Below are 22,446 nucleotides of genomic sequence, written 5' to 3'. Positions count from 1 at the left end.
GAAAGAACCAAAGCGTATGGATTCCTGCAGTCACGAAAGCTTCAAGTCAAGGCATTACCCTTACTGGCAATATCATCAGAGCATGCTTGTTTGCACGTATTGCCACAAGTATGTTTAGTTTAATTCAGATTTTATGCCTTGCAATAGGTTGTATCTATTGGGATGTTTGAACATCTCAACACCTCCTGTGTTATTGTCAGAAAGGGTGAAGCCTATTCTTACCTTTTTCATCATTTTGACACTGGCAAACAGGTCCCATTGATGTAGCTGCTGAACCCGAGATATTAAAACTCTGACACTGCGCTGCCTTTGCACTGTTCAACTTTTGGCGTTCTTTGGACTCACGCTGGTGGTGATGAGACAAGGCCATAGAGAAGGCCGCTGTCTCTGGTGTAGGCCAATCAGTTCCAAGACAATTATACACCATCACAACATATCTGTTTGCATGTTTTGCCACAAGTATGTGTGGTTAATGCAAACTTGATGGCTTGCAATAGGTGCATCTATTGGTGTTTGAACACCTTAACACCTCCTGTTTTATTGGCAGGAAGGGTAAAGCCTAGCATTACTTTTTTCGCCACTTGCTTTACGTAAAAATCAAAGAATAGCGAAGTGTCCTCAAGTTGTATCGGGATTGTGCGAGACCGTTGCCGCGCCACGGGATGGCAAATCCGCTCGGAGCTCTTGCAGAGCAGCGCAGACGCCCCGGCGTTCGAGAACGGCCCGCCGAAGTGGATGTCCCAGAGCTGCCTCCGAGGTCCACTGCAAGTGGCCCCTGGTCCACGCAGAAACGTGGCGGACGTTTGCCACCTGCCCTGTCGCAAGCGAGTAATGTTTGCCACGAGACGGAAAGACTGATATGTGCAATTCTCAGGAGCTTGACCTTGGCAAATTAAGTCAAGGTCCAGCTCCTCGCTTCCTGCGTAGCGGGGCAGGGCGGGGGGGTAGGGGGGGTGTGCAACCGCTGCGGCCGTCGTGGGTCAGAATCTTTACTGATACTGGAGGAATCCGATGAGCTACGAAGCTCTTTATAACAGATGTCCAGTGAGGGCGGGTCAGACCGTCACAACAACAAACAGTACAAAAACACGATAGCGATGCGGAGTATAGGAAAGGCAAGCGAATCACTGAGAAATCTACAAATAAAAACTCAACTATTTTTTTATTATTTTACTCTGCAAAGCCCACTAAGCTATTAACTTATTTTTCATTAGCGACCTCGCCGTAAATGAGAGCTCAACAAAGTGGCCTATCACGTGTCTAGATATAATAACGCAAGTCCATTGTTGGAATGCGTCGCGGCTAACAGTCGCACGCACAGTACAATTTACAAAACCGCATCGACAACCCCCCCCCCCCAACCATCACCACCATTGCTCCGCACGGCTTTGATCTGCCAAGAAAACTTACGGTTGGGCTCCATCAACCGCTTCGGAGGAGCAAACTGCTCGCTGAGCAACACTCCTCCGCCCTACACAAGTGGGACATTAAAGACAACTCGCTTGCTTGCTTGCTTGCGTGCTTACGACCGTGCAAATCTTTTGGTCGTTTTTTAACCCACTTCCCGTGATCCAATCGAGCTGACATTTTCCACACATACTCGTTGTGCGAGACAATTAATGTTCGTGAAAAAAAATTCCCAAAATTTTACACTTTTTAGGCAAAATTTTTTTATTTTACATATATTCAAATAGAACTCATTCATTGCTTTGGTTGAACGTCACAGTGTAAGAGCCCAGAGCATAACCCCTCCACAGGCCGTGGCGGAGTAGCGCAGTTGGTAGCGCCCTCGCTTCCCATGCCAAAGGTCGCGGGATCGATCCCCGCGTCCTCCACAGGCGAATATATTTTTAAATCCTTTATATTAAGTTCGCTGCCACGCATATAAAGGATTTATAGTGAAAAACTTTGTTTTTACGGGTTATACTTATTTAAAAGTTGTCTTATGGTTGTTGTTGTTTGACTTGCATCCCACTGGGATTTTTGCACACAGCGTTGGTGTACGGTGTGTTTTCTGCAATATTTTGCTGTCTTTTCTTGGATTTTCTGTTTGCACTTAAGTCACTTTAAGATGTTTTTTGTTCGTGTTTTTGTTTTTTTGTTTGTTGTGGTTGCACCCGATTCAAGAGCCGAATGGCTCACAGGGCTATACCCAATAAATGAACTTTAACTTTTTTAAAATCCTTTATATTAAGTTCACTTGCTTGCTTGCGCACTTACGACCGTGCAAATCTTTCGGTCGTTTTTTAACCCACTTCCCGTGATCCAATCGAGCTGACATTTTGCACACAGACTCGTTGTGCGTGACAATTTATTTTCGTGAAAAAATGTTTCCATAACTTTACACTTTTTAGGATTTTTTTTTTATATTTAATTACCAATTGCTTAATGGTGGCAGGCAATCATCTGACCCATAGGTGGCAGCTATCTCAAGCCAGAGGACGAGAGGATTCTAGCTGCCACGCATATAAAGGATTTAGTGAAAAACTTTGCTTTTACGGGTTACATTTTTTGCCTTGCACTGTTTTGCCATTTGGCGTTCTCTGGCCTGAGACCGGTGGTGAGACTAGGCCATAAAGAAGGCCGCTGTCTCTGGTGTAGGCCAATCAGTTTCAAAGACAATGCTTCTATTGTCAGAGCCACGTGTTTTGTTTGCAATGTTCACCACACGCACCCTGTGTGGTTAATGTAGGAACTTGATTCCTTTCAAAAGGTTTCTATTTCGTGGTTCAACATCTCAACACCTCCTGTTTTTATTGCCAGAAAGGGTCAAATTTATTGTTACAACCCACACAGTGTGACTGCGGCAACCCGAACCGGACAATGGAGCCACCGTATCGCGAACCAACTGCATCCTAAGCCTCGCTCGCCGTCGGACTGAGCAGTAGTGATCGCGCAACTCCCGAAGCGATCGCAGACTTCAAATTGGACGCGCGAGTTCCACAAACTTGCCATACTCTAGAGAGAGAGAGTACAATTTACAAAACACACCACGTCGGTCAACAACAACAGTGGCCCCAAACGTAAAATAATATTCATCGGGCGACCTATCGTGATAGCTAGCAACGGCCCTTCATCACAGCGCGTAAAAACTACGAGTCTACAGGCGCTAGATGCGTATATTTTAATTTAATTACAGCGCGGTAATAACTCCAGCTTTTTTTTCCCCGCACGTTCCAAACTGCACATCGGACGTCTTTGCACCCGCCTGCGGTGTTCTCATTTTACACATTTTCAACTCGTTATTTTCAGCAGTCTCAAAACATTCAATGTTTGTTGAATGGAGTTTTGACAGTTGTGCATAGGGCAGGACAACGGTGATTAATGACAGCAACAAGAAACAAGTCACTGTGCCCCTGTGAACCAACCAATAATCGTGGGGACCCATTCGCTAGGACATCCCCAACCTCCTCACTGCAGCTGCTGTGGCCCTGCACAGATCTGTGAGCTACAGAGACCTCCACTCACTCTCATAGAGATCTGTGGGCTACAGAGACCTCCACTCACTCCCATAGATATCTGTGAGCTACAGAGACCTCCACTCACTATCATAGAGACCTGTCAGCTACAGAGACCTCCACTCACTCTCGTAGAGACCTGTGAGCTACAGAGACCTCCACTCACTCTCATAGAGACCTGTGAGCTACAGAGACCTCCACTCACTCTCATAGAGACCTGTGAGCTACAGAGACCTCCACTCACTCTCATAGAGACCTGTGGGCTACAGAGACCTCCACTCACTCTCGTAGAGACCTGTGAGCTACAGAGACCTCCACTCACTCTCATAGAGATCTGTGGGCTACAGAGACCTCCACTCACTCTCATAGAGACCTGTGAGCTACAGAGACCTCCACTCACTCTCATAGAGACCTGTGAGCTACAGAGACCTCCACTCACTCTCATAGAGACCTGTGAGCTACAGAGACCTCCACTCACCCTCATAGATATCTGTGAGCTACAGAGACCTCCACTCACTCTCATAGAGACCTGTGGGCTACAGAGACCTCCACTCACTCTCATAGAGACCTGTGAGCTACAGAGACCTCCACTCACTCTCATAGAGACCTGTGGGCTACAGAGACCTCCACTCACTCTCATAGAGATCTGTGAGCTACAGAGACCTCCACTCACTCCCATAGAGACATGTGAGCTACAGAGACCTCCACTCACTCTCATAGAGATCTGTGAGCTACAGAGACCTCCACTCACTCTCATAGAGACCTGTGAGCTACAGAGACCTCCACTCACTCTCATAGAGACCTGTGAGCTACAGAGACCTCCACTCACTCTCATAGAGATCTGTGAGCTACAGAGACCTCCACTCACTCTCATAGAGACCTGTGAGCTACAGAGACCTCCACTCACTCTCATAGAGATCTGTGGGCTACAGAGACCTCCACTCACTCTCATAGAGACCTGTGAGCTACAGAGACCTCCACTCACTCTCATAGAGACCTGTGGGCTACAGAGACCTCCACTCACTCTCATAGAGATCTGTGAGCTACAGAGACCTCCACTCACTCTCATAGAGACCTGTGAGCTACAGAGACCTCCACTCACTCTGACATAGATCTGTGAACTTGAGCCAATACCGCGGCACCACTGTGCATCTGTAACGTAACCAATAACCACCGGGATGGAACCCAATTCGCTCGTGAGAAGCAGCGCAGCCCCAGCTCGCGCGGTGTGGCTGTGGCCACCCCGGTGGCAGAGAAGAGAGGAGAGGGCGACCCACCCCACGCTTGTTCCCGCACAAAAGGCCGGTTGGGCCTCCACGGGGGAGGCTTTAATAATCGCGAGCAATCCATCTCCGGCCCTGGGGAATGTTAAAAACTTCCTTTCCACGCATTATTTGGCCGGGACACTGTGAAATCCAAAGCCGCTCCTTATTGGGGAGCTAACCAGCAGAGTGCCGTGCGTTCCCCCCAGAGGTCGCAAATGGGTTTTGATTCCTTACCCGTACCCGGCTGCACCAGGGTCGCAAATGGGTACCCGTACCCAGCCCGGTACGGGTACCCGTTCCCTACCCGTACCCGTATCCTACCCGAAATGAGTGACAATCGGTTACTCACCAGTGACTCACGGCCTACCCGTACCCGGCCGCACCAGGGTCGCAAACGGCTACCCGTACCCGGCCGGGTACGGGTAGCCGGGTATCGGGTAGGGTACGGGTATCGGGTACCCGGTTGCGACTTCTGGTCCCCCCCCCCCCCCCCATGTGTTTAGTTTGTTGTCCTTACCCCCGTGCCTCCGATTCGCAAGGTTGGCTACGTACGGTGCGAAAGAAGTTCAACGTAGAGGACAGGACATACGCAGCGTTTCTCCCCCGCGGGGTTGTAAAAACGAGTGACTCCTGCAAAATGACAGCGGCTTTTGGACCAGTCCCATTCCAAAACTCCTCCTCGTGTGCGGGTGCATCTCCAGCAGGTGTTCTTGGCCTACTCTTCCACGTAACTTCCGAGATAGAAATGCAACTGGTGGCGAACTGTAGGTTTGCAGAGTCCAGAGTGAAACTCATTCCACCACAGGCCATCCCTGCACGGCGAGTCAGATTGGGAGATATCCGGTGACTACCTTTGTAGCAAAGTAACGCGTCCACGTGCGTTCGTTTCTTTTGTCCGTCGACATTTTTTTCATCCGTAAAAAAAAAAATTTGCGTGGACAGAATTTAACTTATTATTGCAGCATAATTATTTTCTGGAACGCTATCACAGAATTAATTTTGGCTGCCATCTGGCCCACGGTGCAGACAGGGCCTGGGAGGCCAATAGCGCAGGGCATTGGTGAGCAGGGAGTGCAAACGTAGACCAATGGCTGCGGTCGCTACTCACAGCGCAAAGACAAAGATCCCCCGTATAGCCTTCAACAGACTGTTGGGGCAAGTGCTGTTAGCGAGCAGCACCTTTGAAGGCCGGCACGGTGACGGGGTGGGTAGCCAGCACCACGCCCGGTCGACTTTGTCTCCCCCGTGGCAATGCTTACACAACTACACCAGGCACTCGCTTGAGGCTGAATCAACCTAGGGGGAGGCCCAGAATAGGTTCAGATAATCGTCGCTGTGGTCAACATTGGGAATGGACCTTGGGGCTGCTGGGTTCGTAGCGCAGCGCGCGAACCGCTCCCCGCAGACAGCCCACACACATAAACACGTGTGTGCTCCCAAACCCTCTTTCCTCCGCTGTGCCAACTCAGCCAGCTGATGCGGGCAGCATTCATGGCGCAGAGTCCACACCGTCTAACACTGACTCACCCAGTACTGTACAGGATACGGCCTCTGTCGTGGTGCTAGCGCAGCCCCTGCAACGGCCTGCTCAAGCCACTGCTCGTGGAAGAGCCTCCTCTACCAGAGGGAGCTCAAGAGTAGCCCCCTTTGGTGGGTGCTTGGCCTACTCTTCCACGCTAGCTGAAAGCGTAGCAAGAGGTGGGGATGCCCACACTTCACCCCCACCAAACATTACCTGCCGATGTACGAACTGTGATTGTGCAAAATGTCTCCTGCTGGGTGGCATTTAGGAAACGTGTACCAGTGTGTGCAGCAATGTGAACTTGTAATAAAATCAGGCAATGGAAATTTTTTTCAACCACGAGGTTTTTTTGGTTCATTATTAAAATGGTATTCTACTCAAAGGGATGACTCAATGGAAAATCTGCAAGCAAGGCAACGGGCTCTGCCCGACTATCCACCAGAAGGCCAGCAATGCCTGGCCGCAGAGGTCGCAACCGGGTACCCGATACCCGTACCCTACCCGATACCCGGCTACCCGTACCCGGCCAGGTACGGGTACCCGTTTGCGACCCTGGTGCGACCGGGTACGGGTACGGGTAGGCCGTGAGTCACTGGTGAGTAACCGTTTGTCACTCATTTTGGGTAGGGTACGGGTACGGGTAGGGAACGAGTACCCGTACCCGGCCGGGTACCCGGCCGGGTACGGGTACCCATTGGCGACCCTAGTGCGGCCGGGTATGGGTACGGGTAAGAAATCAAAACCCATTTGCGACCTCTGCCTGACCGTGACGAGGCGAGGTCGGCTCCCCTATACTCCCACCGCAGCCTCCACGTCGACACACACCAAGAGGACGAAGCGACACATCGTTCGAGGCCCTGTGCTGCAACGGGGAAGTCCAAATATGGTAAGAAGATTACGGCGGGGACACACTGCGTATGAAGCAGTTCGCTGTGCTCGCCAACGGGCGATGACATGGCCCAGGAGTTGGCGCAAAATTCCGAGGTGTTGGTGAGATTTTAAGTTAAAAAAATATTTTTAGTCGTAAAAATGGTGTTTCTTCTCTGAACTGTGATAATGAAATGTTATTGTTAGTTGGGTTAGTAACACTGAAGTCTGCACTTTCTGGTTGCCCCCAGGTGAAAAGTGGGCAACGTTTCGCCCAACGCTGGCCAGCCGACTCAACAAACGTAGTAAATATTCTTTGGGTCTTTCGGTAAAGTCACGTAGATAGGTTCAAAGAAAACAACACAAAACGACGACGTTTCGATCGCAACACAAGCGGTCGTAATCGAAACGTCCTAGTTTTTAGTCATTTTCTTTTAACCCATCTACGTGACTTTACCGAAAGACCCAAATAATATGAATTCCTGCAGTCACGAAAGCGTTAAGTCAAAACGTAGTAAACTTAACCTCACCCTAACGTGGAATTTCCGGGCATAGGTTTAAAAGCAAACCTTTGCACCCAGCCTTCATTTTCTGTAGAATGTCCCTCCGTGCCCCGGTGAAATAATCGCTCGAAGAATTAACAAGGCTGTGATCCAGCAGACAGGATCAAGCACGAGCCTGGAATTAAAAGGCTGCTTACCCCCCCCCCCCCCCAAATTTGACTGTAGGGTGGTGAGGGTGGTGAAGGTGGCTTAGTGGTCGGAGCAATGAGCCGCTGACACGGAGCGCCTGGGTTTGGACCCAGGCTTTAGGTGTCAGTGATTGAACTTGGTTCTCGAGGGTAGTGAGGTGATGGTCTCAGCGCAGCCACCAATGAAAGTTCAAGTTCATTTATTAGGTATAGCCCTGTGAGCCATTCGGCTCTTGAATCGGGTGCAACCGCAACAACAAAATTAACCCGTAAAAACAAAGTTTTTCACTATAAATCCTTTATATGCGTGGCATCGGTTTTATTTTATTATTCATTTCTGTTTTTCTTGAGTAAGAGTTTCATTTTTATCACATTGGTATTTAAAATTAAATATGAAAATTTTTTTTCCTAAAAAGTGGTAAATTTTGGAAAAAAAATTTCACGAAAATAAATTGTCACGCACAACGAGTCTGTGTGCAAAATGTCAGCTCGATTGGATCACGGGAAATGGGTTAAAAAACGACCGAAAGATTTGCACGATCGTAAGCGCGCAAGCAAGCGAACTTAATATAAAGGATTTAAAAACAAAAACATGAACAAAAAAAAACAAGACTGGACACAAAAGACCCATCTATATATACTGTATGTATCTAAACCGGCTCAAGCCTCCCATCCGTCACGTGACTTGTGTGGCCACCTCCCACTCTCAACTCCTCCCCTTTCTCCCTGCCGCCCCGCCCACTGTGAAAACAGACGCTGCTGCTGCTGCTGCTCCTTCGTGCAGCTCACTCCTGCGACTCTGGCTCCTTCCTTCAACTCTTCTTCTTCTCCCGCCCTTCCCTCCCCTATCATCATCATAACCATCATCACCATCGTCACCCTCTCATCATCACCCGACATCTTGGCCTAGTCGGACCTCCTCCCTTTGCTGCACCGACACTGCTCCTCCTTCTCTGTTGCTGCTGCTACTCATCTTGAGCCGTGCCCTCCCCTTTGTCCATATCGGGGACTTCCAGTCCCAGCATCCGTTCCCTTTTCTCAGTCATTTCCCCCCCCCCCAACCTCTACTCTTCTTCCCGTTGCGTGGTGCCACGGGTACAATGTTTCATGTTCAATTTGGTCCGTCACTTAATTTGTAAAACGTTCCTGAGAATTAATGAAATCGAATGTGGCTATCGCACGACGGGCAGCAGTACTCTCTGCAGCAGGAGTGTTTGGGGTGTGCAGCAGCCACTGTTGTTGTGGATAAGAGGTCACCTGAAGGGATCTCACAAGTAGCTCTGCAATGTCTTCTTCTGCAGACCGCCTTCTAGCACAGAGCGATGCGCTGCTCACTTGGCGAGGGCTCCGACGCGACAACCTCTTCGTGCCAAAGGCGCGACGCGAAAATCGCAATGGGAATGTAATTCGGATTTTTTAAAAATACCAAAATAAAAAAAATTATCGGATGACTTTTTTTCAAACCGACAGATTATGCAATCTTGGGCATAATGCCAACATCGGCCTGGTTTTTTTTTGTATGGGTGATAACGATCAAGTGTTTACCTGCATGCGTGCCTTGAATGTTTCCGAGCTTGAAAAAAAAAACACTGTACATCTTCACGCTGGCTGTTACAGACGAAATGTGAGCAGTCTGTGTGCATTCTTGCGACCGATTTCATCCGTTTGACGATGGGAGAGACTCCACACAGCGGGAAGTATCTGTGCTGAACTTCTTTTGCACCGTACGTAGCCAACCGTGCTAATCGGAGGTGCTAATCGGCAGGTTAATTATACAATATGGTACCGTGTTTTACCTGGGCCCTATCTTTTACCTGGGCCCTGTATAGCATTGCACTTCACATGCTTGCAATGCGCACTAAATAAAACATTTGGGAGACCTGCAGAGCCACCGACTTGTCCCTCTTCTATCTAACCACGACCACGTTCTACACCCATTGCTCCCCCCCCCAACCCCAAAATCAAAAGAACTTATCGCTTGCGCTCACGGCCGCACGACCATGCCCTGCCACGTAAGACGTTACTACGAAGAGACTGGCGCTTTACAGTTCGAATGCTTTATTTTAATTGTTATTAATCCAGATGTCTTGATGGTGGCTACGCCCATTGATGTTTGCATTTTATTGTATAGAACAGCACCATGTGACCCCCCTTTCCTTTCTTCCCTTTGGCAATGTGTTGTAGCTTCTAGATTAGAAGCTTTCGTGACTGCAAGGATTCATACTCTTAGGTTTTTTCGGTAAAGTCACGTAGGTAAAAATAAATAATACAGGAAATCTGGCTGTGATGGTCCCACCTGATGACGGAACGTCGTGATTTATAATTTTATTTCTATTATTATTTCTATTATTTTATTTTTATCATTTATTTTTACCTACGTGACTTTACCGAAAAAACCTAAGAGTAATGTGTTGTAGCCCTTACCGCCATTTCCCTATAGCTTTTTTTCTCATCACGTATTTCTTCAGAGATGTACGCAGCCGCGGCATGTCGGCTGCTTCGACCCACTTGCGTGCGAGTTTGTGAATAAACGATTCGACCGTGTAGCAGAGGTCGCAACCGGGTACCCGATACCCGTACCCTACCCGATACCCGGCTACCCGTACCCGGCCGGGTACGGGTACCCGTTTGCGACCCTGGTGCGGCCGGGTACGGGTACGGGTAGGCCGTGAGTCACTGGTGAGTAACCGTTTGTCACTCATTTCGGGTAGGGTACGGGTAGGATACGGCTACCTGTACCCGGCCGGGTACGGGTACCCGTTTGCGACCCTTGTGCGGCCGGGTACGGGTACGGGTAAGGAATCAAAACCCGTTTGCGACCTCTGCCGTGTAGTGCAGAGACACAACGAGGAAGGTTTTGAATTGGAGAACTTACGCGAGAGACGTCGGACTGCGTTGCCTGTTAAGAGAAGTACGCGGGCTAGGGAAGTGACATGCGGCTCGACGGAAAGGTGACCGGGAAGCGAGACTGACGACAGTGCACGCACGTGCGTGCGTTGAACTTCCTTTGCACCGTACATAGCCAACCGCGCTGATCGGAGGTGCAGAGTGGCAGCCAAGGTAGGATACACGCCCGGGAGAGAGAGAGCACATCCCACCGCGAAGACAGAGCATTGAGATGTTTGGGAGACATATTTCTTCGATAAAATGTCCCTTTTTGCATCTTAGAGGTGGTAACTCGAGGCTAATAAGAAACGGGACCACTCGACCAATATTATGTACAGAGGCCCCACATTTCCCCTCTGCCAGGCCTCTGTGGGTATGCACTCACACTCGTGTGTGTGTGTAAGAGTTGTTTGCACAAGGCTCAACAAGTCCATACGGGGCAGAGAGCGTAGTAGCACTGCTAAGCAGCGGTGTGCGATTCACAGTTCACAAGTCATCAGCAATGCCACTGCCAGAGTTGCCTTCAACTCCACAGTGCTACACTGCATCCATGCCAGTGACGACATCACCCAGCGTGCACTCAAATCATGCAGGAACTTAGAAGCGGACTAAGCAGGCTTGGCCAAACTGCCTAGCGCTTTGGATAGCGTTTCCCAACTTTGTTTGGACTTCGAGCTTCTTTTGCACCGTACATAGCCAACCGTGCTTTCACCCAGCCAACACTGAAAAGCGTGGTGAAGTATGGTCACATATCTCATGCCCCCCCCCCCCCATGGCCATACTTCACCACCCCGGTGCAGCTCGGTTTGGTGAATAGGGGATAAGTGGGGGTGCTCGGGACTAGAGTTCCAGGCTAAATTTGGAAAGCGCTCATAAAACAGAGCCAGTCAAACCAAGGCTGGGCTCAGGCAGCATGACGGAACGCTAGCACCAAAACGTGAGGGCACATCAGAGGTCGCAAACGGGTTTTGATTCCGTACCCGTACCCGGCCGCACCAGGGTCGCAAACGGGTACCCGTACCCGTACCCGGGTACGGGTAGCCGGGTATCGGGTAGGGTACGGGTATTGGGTACCCGGTTGCGACCTCTGGGGCACATCTTAGGCTCTAATCATTTAACGTATGGTTGGTATAGCTGTAATTAACATTCACGTGCTTCAAAGCTCACTGGGTTGAACTTGAAGGAACGGTCCGTTCAAGCGGCAGACAATCAAGCAGAGCTCGGCACGTGCAAAGGAGGCGAAACCGTGGGCGTGAGAAACGTTTTCAAATCGGCCAAAATTTCACGACAAATCTCACTGGCGGAGAGCAGCGAGAGATGAACAGCAAAACAGAGAAAAGTACCGTCGCGGTTTTCGCCGGGGCTGTACCGACCGAACAAAGATCCGAGTTTCGAGGAATGAACCGACAGAGAGGACAAATGCCTGGGATGTTCTTGGCGTGGAAACTCAAGAGTTCATTGGAAGTTTTTGTTGGAGTGGCAGTCGGAGGCATCGGATGCCCTGGCCCTAGTCACTTTATAAGAAGTGTGCCAAAAAAATGTTTAACGAGTGAAACCGCCGAAACATTATGCATTCCAGATACAGCGGTAATAATTTATAAGACTTTCGATTTAAAGCTTTCGTGACTGCAGGGATTCATCTTCTTGGTTCTTTCGGTAAAGTCACGTAGAAGGAAAAAAGCCTGCGGTGTTTCATTCAGACGCTGTCTTCCCGACAGACCTGTTCTTCACCTGAGGACGGCTGCTTGCGTTGTGGCCGAAACGTCGTGAGAATTATTTTATTATGTTTTATTTTTATTATTTTATTATTTCCCTTCTATGTGACTTTACCGAAAGAACCAAGAAGATGCATTCATAAGACATTTACTCAACACGTACGTTGTTGCAGCCAATATGACGATTCAGAGTTTTTTTTTTAATCCGAAGAGGTCGCAATCGGGTACCCGATACCCGGCTACCCGTACCCGGCCAGGTACGGGTACCCGTTTGCGACCCTGGTGCGGCCGGGTACGGGTACGGGTACGCCGTGAGTCACTGGTGAGTCACCGTTTGTCACTCATTTCGGATAGGGTACGGGTACGGGACGGGTACCCATTTGCGACCCTGGTGTGACCGGGTACGGGTAAGGAATCAAAACCCGTTTGCGACCTCTGCACGGCGCCGTCCGACGCTGCGTCTCCGCGTCGTAGGCGGGAGCTGCGTTCAGCAACTCGAACGCTCCGCACGCTCCAAGCCGGCGGCTGCGGCGGCGGCGACGTCTCTGTCGCTGCAGTAAAATCGCGAGCTACCGTCGTTGTGGACAACGGGCAGCGCGACGCCAATAAAGGCGAAAAGTTTCCAGCGGCGTAGCCACTTCGTTGCCGTGCAAAGGTTGTGCCGTTGCCTCTTTTTTGCGGTAACGTTTTTTTTATTTTATTTGGGCTCAAATCTCACCGATAGATAATTAAACCGTCGTCTTTTGTCCTTTCCACGTTAATCCTCGGCCCCCGAAACCCTTTCCTGGACGCAGCCGACGCCGGTTGCGAAACGTAACGGCAGCCTTTGGGGCTTCAACACAAGCGAGGTCAGGTGGGTGAAACTTTCATGAACGTGCTGCAAAGTTCACCGGGGCTGAAATCTCCCCCCGATAAACGACAGCCCCGGACGAGGCGATAGCGAGGTCAAGGGGCAGCCCAGGCGACAGGGCGAGATTGTTTCACCCAACGTGAGTCACAGTCACTGGCTGTGCTTGTGTACCAACCACCGTCAAAATTTGCATAACGCTTGGGGATGGGGGAAATTGCTTATTTCCGCTCCGTACATTTGTTGTTGTTGTTGTGGTGTGGTACAGTGCCATGTGGTGCAGGCAGTGGGTTACAGCACGATTGGCTTGGAACGTATGTATGTATGTTGAACTTCTTTCGCACCGTACGTAGTCAACAGAGCTCATTGGAGGTGTGGGGGAAAAGACAACAAACTAAAGCAGTTGTAAAGAAATGTGTTAACAATCTTGATTTAAAAGTGGCTTCCTTATTTTTCTAAACTAAAGTAACTTTATCGGTACCGAGGCTCCCACAAGGCCATGCGGGAGGGCGCGTAGCAAAGTTTGTCGCCAGCGATCGTAGAGTGCGTGGTGGTGTCACTACGGTTCTCTGCAGAGAGTACAACTTCTTCTTGGTTCTTTCGGTAAAGTCACGTAGAAGGGAAATTAAAAAAGAAAAAATTATACGTAATAAAATTCATATTTTGAGAATTATTTTATTATGTTTTATTATTTTATTATTTCCCTTCTACGTGACTTTACCGAAAGAACCAAGAAGATGAATCCCTGCAGTCACGAAAGCTTTAGATAAAAAAAAAGAGTACAACTTCTTTAGAAACAGCGGCGTTACTGCGCCTTCCTAAATAAAATTAACCCCGAGCCGCTCGCGCGTTCCGAGATTCAGCGGCGAACGGGACACTTGCAGATGCCTCGGAATGGCGAAAGGGTTAAGAAGTTTGGTTGGGCAGAAGACGTCGCTGGAAGCGACGACGGCCGGTGATCCGAGACCTCACGGCAGAGTGGCTGGCAAAGGAGCGCATGGCTCCCGCGAGGACACACACCACGGAGAGGTCGGTGATGAAGGTCAGCTGGCGTGCAGGGAGTCAGACGGATTGCTGCATTGCGAGTCATCGGCCTTCATCCAGCAGTGGAATGCCTTCATCCAGCAGTGGAGAGATCGCGGCTGATGATGGTAGTGGTGGCGAGAAGGAGCTTGGAAAGTGATGCTAATAAGATGATCATTTTAAGACCTTCACGCAGCAGTGGATTGAGAGAAGTAGAGTAGTTGACCCCAAATAAACCGATGGAAAGGCGCCATAATTGATTTACAATCACCCCACAGTGCAATGTGATTTATTTACGCAGGAAAGAGTCTGCGGACATTTTTCAGCCAATGGCATGTTTGGCCAGCTCCTACATTGGAATGTTTGGCCATCCGTGGCTGCTCGTGCAAGATTCCACCACGAAACAGCAGTGGGGGGGGGGTGTAGCTTTCAAGTGTACAGGCAGTGCAATTGCACAAACATGGGTCGGAGGGGGGCTGGCAACCGTGGCCTGAGACATTTGGAAAGGGGGCCCCCCATTTAACTCCTTGCACGGGCTCATGTCAAAGCCACGCTCATCAGGAAGCCACTGGGGAGCTGTGCACTTTTAAATCATCATCTAGATTGGCAAACTAATTTATTTAGAACTGCTTTTTGTGGGTGGTCGTGGTGGGGGGGGGGAGGCGTTGGGGGGCTCCCACCATTTTTTAAGGGGGGCCCCCGAGTAATCGACCACAGAACAGTAGTCGATTGAAATGTTTGGCCGATTCAACGATTCAAATCGACAAACTGTGACATCTTTATTCGCGCGTGTGCGCATACTGCCATCGGTTAGAAACACTTGTTATGGAATTAAATAATATCTAGAATACATCTTTACGCCTGGCCAGTGTGTGCGCGCGCAGGGCTGGGACACGGTTGCTGTGCCGAAAAGCTGGGAATGCACGCTTGCATTCTTATTCCCATGGCAATGAAATTAGAAACACATGGCACCCAGCAAACACAAGTACGTGCACTCTTCTCTCTGTCGCTCGCTCGCTCTGCTCGGGCATCTGCGCGGAAACTTCTTTTTAACGTTCGTCTTTTGCCGCACAAAAGGACCCGATGTCTCACTGGCTCGACAGCCAAATGTCTGCGCAAACTTGTGTGCTTTAGCCACAAAATGTTGCCGAAGCTTTGAGTGTCTTAGGGTCTTGCGTGGCGCGCAGAGACGCGCCGAATATGCACCCTGTGCAAAACTGCGATCACCCACGACAAACCATGGGACACGTAATGGCTCAAAGGTGAAGATCCCCCGTATCGCCTTAACAGACTGTTGGGGCGAGTGCTGTGAGCGAGCACCTATGAAGGCCGACATGGCACGTGACATTTACACATCGCACCAGGTACTCATTTGAAGCAGAGTCGACCTACAGGAGGCACAGGACCGGTTCAGATAATCGTCACTGGTGTTAGTGGCCGTGAGTGGGACTCTAACTCAGGTCCCGTAGTGCAGCGTGCTCACCGCTGCGCCACCGCTCCCGACTCAATGCCCAAATTCACAAACGTGAAGGAGGTCTCGTCACAGCTACGATGGACTGCCCCGTTACGCCTGACGCAATCACCTGGCTCAACCACCTCAATGTAAAATTACAGTTGCTGCTCTACATCAGGCATGTCCAAAGTCCGGCCCGCGGGCCAATCACGGCCCGCGGGCAGATTTCATACGGCCCGCAGCTTCGGTCTTATAATGTGTTAGTTATGGCTCGCCAGCTCTGTCAGAATAAATACATCATAAAACGCATGGAAATTTAAGGTATTCTATACAGTTTGTTCAATGTTATCTGACTGAATGAAAGGCAGAATTGCGTTTTTAGAGTTATTCCCGTCTGCCTGAGTGGCTTATATTTGGTTACATTGTCATTTGAAAAATAAAGGTAATTGTGACAATGAAAAATGTTTTATAACAGTGTGTAGGTTTCCACGTAACTTTTGTGGTTAAAAAATGTCAAAAGGAACTATTGGCCCCCGGGCATTTTCACTTTATCAAATGTAGCCCTCTTTGCAAAAAGTTTGGACACCCCTGCTCTACATGAACATCAGCCACACGAAGCAGAGGAGATGTTAACTACCTCGCCTGGTATATAGGCGGTCGTGGGTTTGATCCCGACCATCACGCCTGTATATTTGGAGTTTGCGTGTGTCTCTCGCTGTGGTCGTGTGGATTTTTTTCTCCCGGTCCTCCGGTTTTTCCCTCCACGTTAAGAATCAACGTGCGGTTAGAGTATTTGGCTGCAATAAATGTTCACGCAATAAGCCACTTTGTTGCGGTGTCATTTGTGATAGCTAGATCGCTTCTGAAAAAGAGCTACTGTATATTGCTTAGTGGCCCTTACCGGCTAAAATTTAAACAAAAAGTTTACAATTTAATATGTGCGTATACACATTTGAGTACCAATAAAATCCCAAGGCCTATAACCGTAACTGTTTACAATACAGTATTAAAGGATTTATAATGGCTGGGTCATAACCAAATTATCCAGAATGTGACCAGTATCAGATGTAAGAAGCTAAGCAGGTTTAAGCCTGGATAGCGCTTTGATGGGTGACCACCCGGCACAGAAGGCTGTTGATACACTGCGACAGGGCCATGTGGTGGACAGCAATTGTACCGTACTTCTATGCTCCGACATCGACACACCGACCTGCACTGACCAGCGTGGCGAAGTATGGTCAAATAACCCCTACGACCCGTATGGAATGGGCAGGCCTTCATCCAGCAGTGGACTGACAATGGGCCTCACATGTATTACGGAAACAGCTGTGCCTAAATGTTCCCCTTTTTTTATCAGAATCTTCCTGACAAAGGGGAAAACGCACAGATATACCACGCGTTGTTCTCACAGGATGTTACCGTGACATGTGACAGAGACGCATGTGTGCACATGGTCACAATACATTTTACACACACATTATAGCTAACATAGACACACCGATATTTAGAGTTTGTATGTATGTTGAACTTCTTTCGCACCACACATAGCCAACCACGCCAACCGCAAATAGCTAACCGTGCTAATCGGAGGTGCCGGGAAAGGAGCGATGGGTGTGGCGCTGGCGCTGCGGTTAGCGCACTGCCCTATGACCCTGCCCACCTGAGTTTGATTCCAGGCCAGCGAGTGATAAATCTGAACTGGTCTCGGGCCTGACCTCACCCTTGACCAGCGTGGTGAAGTATGGTCACCCCCCCCCCCCCAATACATAGTATATAGAAACAGTTGTAATAGGCTGAGGAAAAAAGCAAAGTCTTGGAGCCATGACTGTAACAAGGGAGGCTATGGATCACTATACAAATCTATTTGTCTCTGTATGAATAGATGGACCTCGATATGAGTGGATACGTCCATGAGAGGCTGCAGTCCCTATACAGCACAGGTACGAGCTCTGCGCGTCTCTCACATGAGCATACAACGCCATGCACTGTTGGATGCCGATGATGGCGATGATGCAATTGATGGCCTTAATGAATTGGGGGGGGGGGGGCTGAGTCGACAGCGGACAGCAATTACAATCCATTCGATCATTCTCGGAATCTGCATGTCAATGACTCATGGCATGACGTGATCCACACGGCGCACCGGTCTATAACTGCGGCGCCGATCGCACCAACGTACAAACAGGGTTGGTGAATGGGGCCCTATAAACGGTGACTTCAACTGTTGTATTGCACGTGTGTTTGGATTTGTGAATATATTAGTTTCGCAGACTGCACGATACAGAGTTTGAAGCTTTGTCAATGAGAACGCGTATTTGAAAGCCGGGAGCTGGAATTGACATTGCCAATCGGCTGTATCTGTATGTATGTGTTTACTTTGAACTTCTTTCGCACCGTACGTAGCCAACCGTGCAAATCGGCATACCACTAGAATACAGCAGGAATGTACGTGCGATAAGAACCACAATATCCATTCACAGGGGGATGAGTGGTTGCAATGGGGTTGGCACACTCTCTCATAAACCAGGTGACCCGAGTTCGATTCCCAGCCACAGCTGACATTTCTGGCGAGTGATACACAAGCCAGACTTGGACCTATTCCGTGACCAACACACGCTGACCAGCGTGGTGAGGCATGGTCAAGCAACCCTCAAGACTGACAGGGCATGCGGGGGGGGGGGGGGGCTTAATCCAGCAGTGGATTAACAAAGGTCTTCATGGAAACAACATTCATACGGGGGAGTAAATTCAGCACGTTTAACATGCAGGCTTTCGCAACCAATATCATCCATAAGAGTTTTTTTTTTTGGGTTAGATCGAGTAAATATTTAAATTCAGCACGTTCACCAATTATCTGTAAAACATTAGTTCTGAAGTTATAGACTTGCATAAGAATATACGGAACTGTTTTAATGCAGAACATCCGAATAATCAATATATGCTGTAAAAGCACACGAACTCATTATGTCGTATGCATGTACACAGTCAGCAATTGTGTTATCCTTGTGCCTATTATCTGCAAATTTTTGCACGGATAAGCGGATTCCAGTGGCAAATTCGCCCTATTACCCACAAGTGTTGTTCGCGGATAAGCGGAGTAAATCTGCGGGTAACGTTGTGGGACAAGAGGATCCGGGATATTCATTCGGATGAGAGGAGTTTCACAACAAGCGCATCAACAACGAGGAGGGGGGGGGGTGGGGAGTCTCTTACTGCCGTAGAGCCAGAGGAAGACGCGATGAAAACCCGGATGACCATGATGATGTCGTCGCTGGAGATGATACGGATGGCGGCGGTTGTAGCGACGTCTTCCTTGCCACTTGAACGACCACAACTCTGCGATGTCGAAATTCGCACGCGCCGGGGGAAGAAAGGCACAAGGTTGCTGTGACACCGGCTCGTTTGAAAACCACCGGGCACTGCAGACAACAATTCATCGTTGTACTGCGTGCGCGCACTTCTATGCTCCCCACGTCTATGCTTCTCGCAAACCCACGCACCGACCGGCGTGGTGAAGTATGGTCCGGGCGACACTCCGAGACACCCTCATCCAATGTACACCTCGAAACTCGACGCAATCGTCAATAATACCGCGTGTGTGTGTGTGGCCTTGGCAAGAAAACAAATATATAACATGCGACGTTTCGGGCTATGGACCTTCCTCATAGCGCATGTACGTGTTTGTTTGTGCGCCGCGGTGGATAAACATCTTCGCTGGCGGTCGGCCGTGGTGCAGGGCCACCCACCCCCTTTCGTGTACCGTTCCGGTCTTATTAGGCGCTACTTGCTAACAGCACTTGCCTCAAAAGTTTTGTGAAGGCTACATGGGGGACCTTTGTCTTTGTGCACCGCTGCCAACACTGTGAACCAACGAATGTGAAGCCGAGTCGAGTACATCTCGAACGTACATTATACCACTACATACAGAAGCTCGTCTCTGCAGTATGTGTCTATGTGTTGTGTTACGTAAGTCCTTGTGTACGTTACACGTCTGTGCCATCTTGCCCATGAGCTCGGGGACATGTCAATCAAACGCACAGCTATTATGCGTGTACTGCATTGCCATGTTGTACTGCAATTGTCATGAATATCTATGCCACCCATTGTGTGTGTGTCTGGTCCAGGAACATCTGCAGTCAGCTGCAGTCAGATTGATAATTGTTTTTTTTTTACCCTTTTATCTGGCAACAAAACTGACACCTTTTTTACGAGGAGTCATGTTTGCATAGACCACAATACCTGCAGTCATAATGCAAACAAAAAACATAACTCTGATAATGTATGCACTGTCCTTGAAGTTGATTGGTCCACACCTGAGACAGATTTCCTTAGAGCCTAGTCTCACATGGGTTGGACCAGATGACGTCAGTTTTGTTGCCAGATAAAAGGGTAAAACAAACAATTATCATATTTTGTTACTGGCAAATGAGGTTTCAATGGTGCAGTCACATTGTTCATCATGGTACATGCAGAAGCAGCTATACGTTTAACACGTAGGCGGGCTTTCGCGACCAATATCATCCATAAGAGGTTTTTTGGGTTAGATCGCGTAAATATTTGACTTCACTAATATGAGACTTATTCTTTGGTTCTTTCGATAAAGTCACGTAGGTGCCAATAAAAAGAATAATAAAAATAACTACATTTTATTATTATTTTTCATAAAAAGAATAATAAAAATAACTACATTTTATTATTATTTTTAATAAAAAGAATAATAAAAATAACTACATTTTATTACTATTTTTATTTTCACCTACGTGACTTTACCGAAAGAACCAAAGAGTATGGATCCTTGCAGTCACGGAAACTTCAAATCTAGAATATTAGACTTCTCCACAAATCTGGCTGTTCGCCTGATGATGCTGGTTGTAATTACTGGCGAAACGTCGTACTCAGATTGTAAATGTTGTGGCTTGGCTCTCCAACACACAACCGGTGTTGCTGTATTAGTACACTACACTATACACTACTATACACTACACTATACACTACGATACACTACACTATACACTAGTATACACTACACTATACACTACTATACACTAGTATACACTACTATATACTACTACACTATACACTAGTATACTATACACTATACACTACTATACACTACACTATACATTACTATACACTACTATACACTACACTATACACTACTATACACTACACTATACACTAGTGCTGTACTAGTGACGAATTGGCCACGTTCTGTTTACGTGACAACCCTTACTAGTTGGCTGTGTCGGGTGGTGGCGGGTTTAACGACACATTTATATATTTACGCGATCTAACCCCAAAAAAACCTGCATTATAGAAGCAGCGATGTCTGTCAATACCACCCAGCAAGCATGGTACAATGGTCCAACCACATACCAACCTTGTCTCCTCCCCATAACGTCGTACTCAAAAACTGTAAATGTTGTGGATTCACTCTTCAATACACCGGTGGGCTAAAGTAGTGAACTATTTTGTCTTTTGTCAACGTGACACTTTTTTTTTGCGACGCATATGTAAATAACGCGATCTAACACCCAAAAACCTTGATTATGAACAAACTAACAAACTGGGGGAATCTGCTACAGCTTGCATCGATCCGTGCGTCTTTCTGGTCCACATCAGATGCAGCGTGTCTCCTTCGGCAGCTGTGAAATAACATTGTACCAGTGTCTCAACATTGTACTCTGTCTTTTAGCCTTCTCTTTATACGTCAGCAGCAGCAAGCCGTAATTATAATATATATTCAAATATGCTCAAAATGTCCCCTACAATATATTGCTATATATTAAAAAAAAAAATGCTATGCTATGTAAATAAAAACCACAATTTGCTAAACCTCAGCCACAATATCTGGACTTGTCTTCATATAAATCAACGCATAGATTTCTGTTTATATGATTGTGCTCATGGTTGTACTTTATTAATCCCTAATCACTGCCATTACATACAATGAAACAATAAATGGTAAAAAAAGAAAATAAGAGCAATGTAATACAATACACTCTTAGACATTATTGTAAAAAATAAATAAAAAGTCCATCCCACGTGTTAGTGAATGTTTCAATATTTTAGGCAGGAAATGAGTTTTCATATTTAGATTTTTTTTCTGGGTTGGGACCCCCAGACACCCTGGAAGATTTGGTCCCCCCCAATGTTGACTCCATGTCTACGGCCTTGATCAGCGGTATACAATGAGTTTGCGAGTGCTTGCTTGTCCGTCTCATATCCTTAATCAGCTGGAGCATGTTATGCCATGAAGCAGTTCAAAATCTTATCAGTGTCCAACACTTTGTTTCTCCAACTTGCTGAGTCCATCAGCTGCAGTAGTTTCATGGGCGTGCTGGCTTAAACCGCGTTACCCCAATCAGCTGATGGGCGTCCAAATCGTCTGTCCCTCTATTCCTATCCACGTCTATGTAGAACCAACAGTTGTGTGTACAGAATTAGCTTGTCCGTGTTCATACTGCAATATGTGCACGGCTATACACGCATTGCTGCACCGAACACATTCCTGCGGAGGGAGCTGGTAGGAACGTTGGGTTGCTCGGTCAATGGTCAGGGTCAACGGCGGCGTGGTGTATTCTACAAATATGGCCGACTGTGAGGGCGGGCACAAGCGGGCGAGAGTAGGTTAAACGTTGAGTTTTATAAGGGCACCACGGGGTGACCAGCCCCTCCCCACCCTGCCCTCCCTCCCCACCCAGCCCCTCCCTCCCCAC

General features: G+C 48.3%; 1 protein-coding gene across 1 annotated transcript in view; it reads right to left on the bottom strand.

Moving 5' to 3' along the window:
- Positions 1–22,446, bottom strand: part of LOC144735886 (adapter SH3BGRL-like) — a 41,063-nt gene that overhangs the window by 16,394 nt on the left and 2,223 nt on the right. The window contains exon 2 of the mRNA XM_078618455.1: positions 18,941–19,063. Coding sequence (XP_078474581.1) covers positions 18,941–18,985 — 45 coding nt within the window. The 5' untranslated portion in view covers positions 18,986–19,063. The remainder of the gene's footprint in view (positions 1–18,940; positions 19,064–22,446) is intronic.

The sequence above is a fragment of the Lampetra planeri genome, chromosome 57 (genome assembly GCF_965212315.1).
Source record: "Lampetra planeri chromosome 57, kcLamPlan1.2.h2, whole genome shotgun sequence".
NCBI classification, from domain to species: Eukaryota; Metazoa; Chordata; class Hyperoartia; order Petromyzontiformes; family Petromyzontidae; genus Lampetra; species Lampetra planeri.
This window is presented reverse-complemented; position numbering and strand designations above follow the sequence as displayed.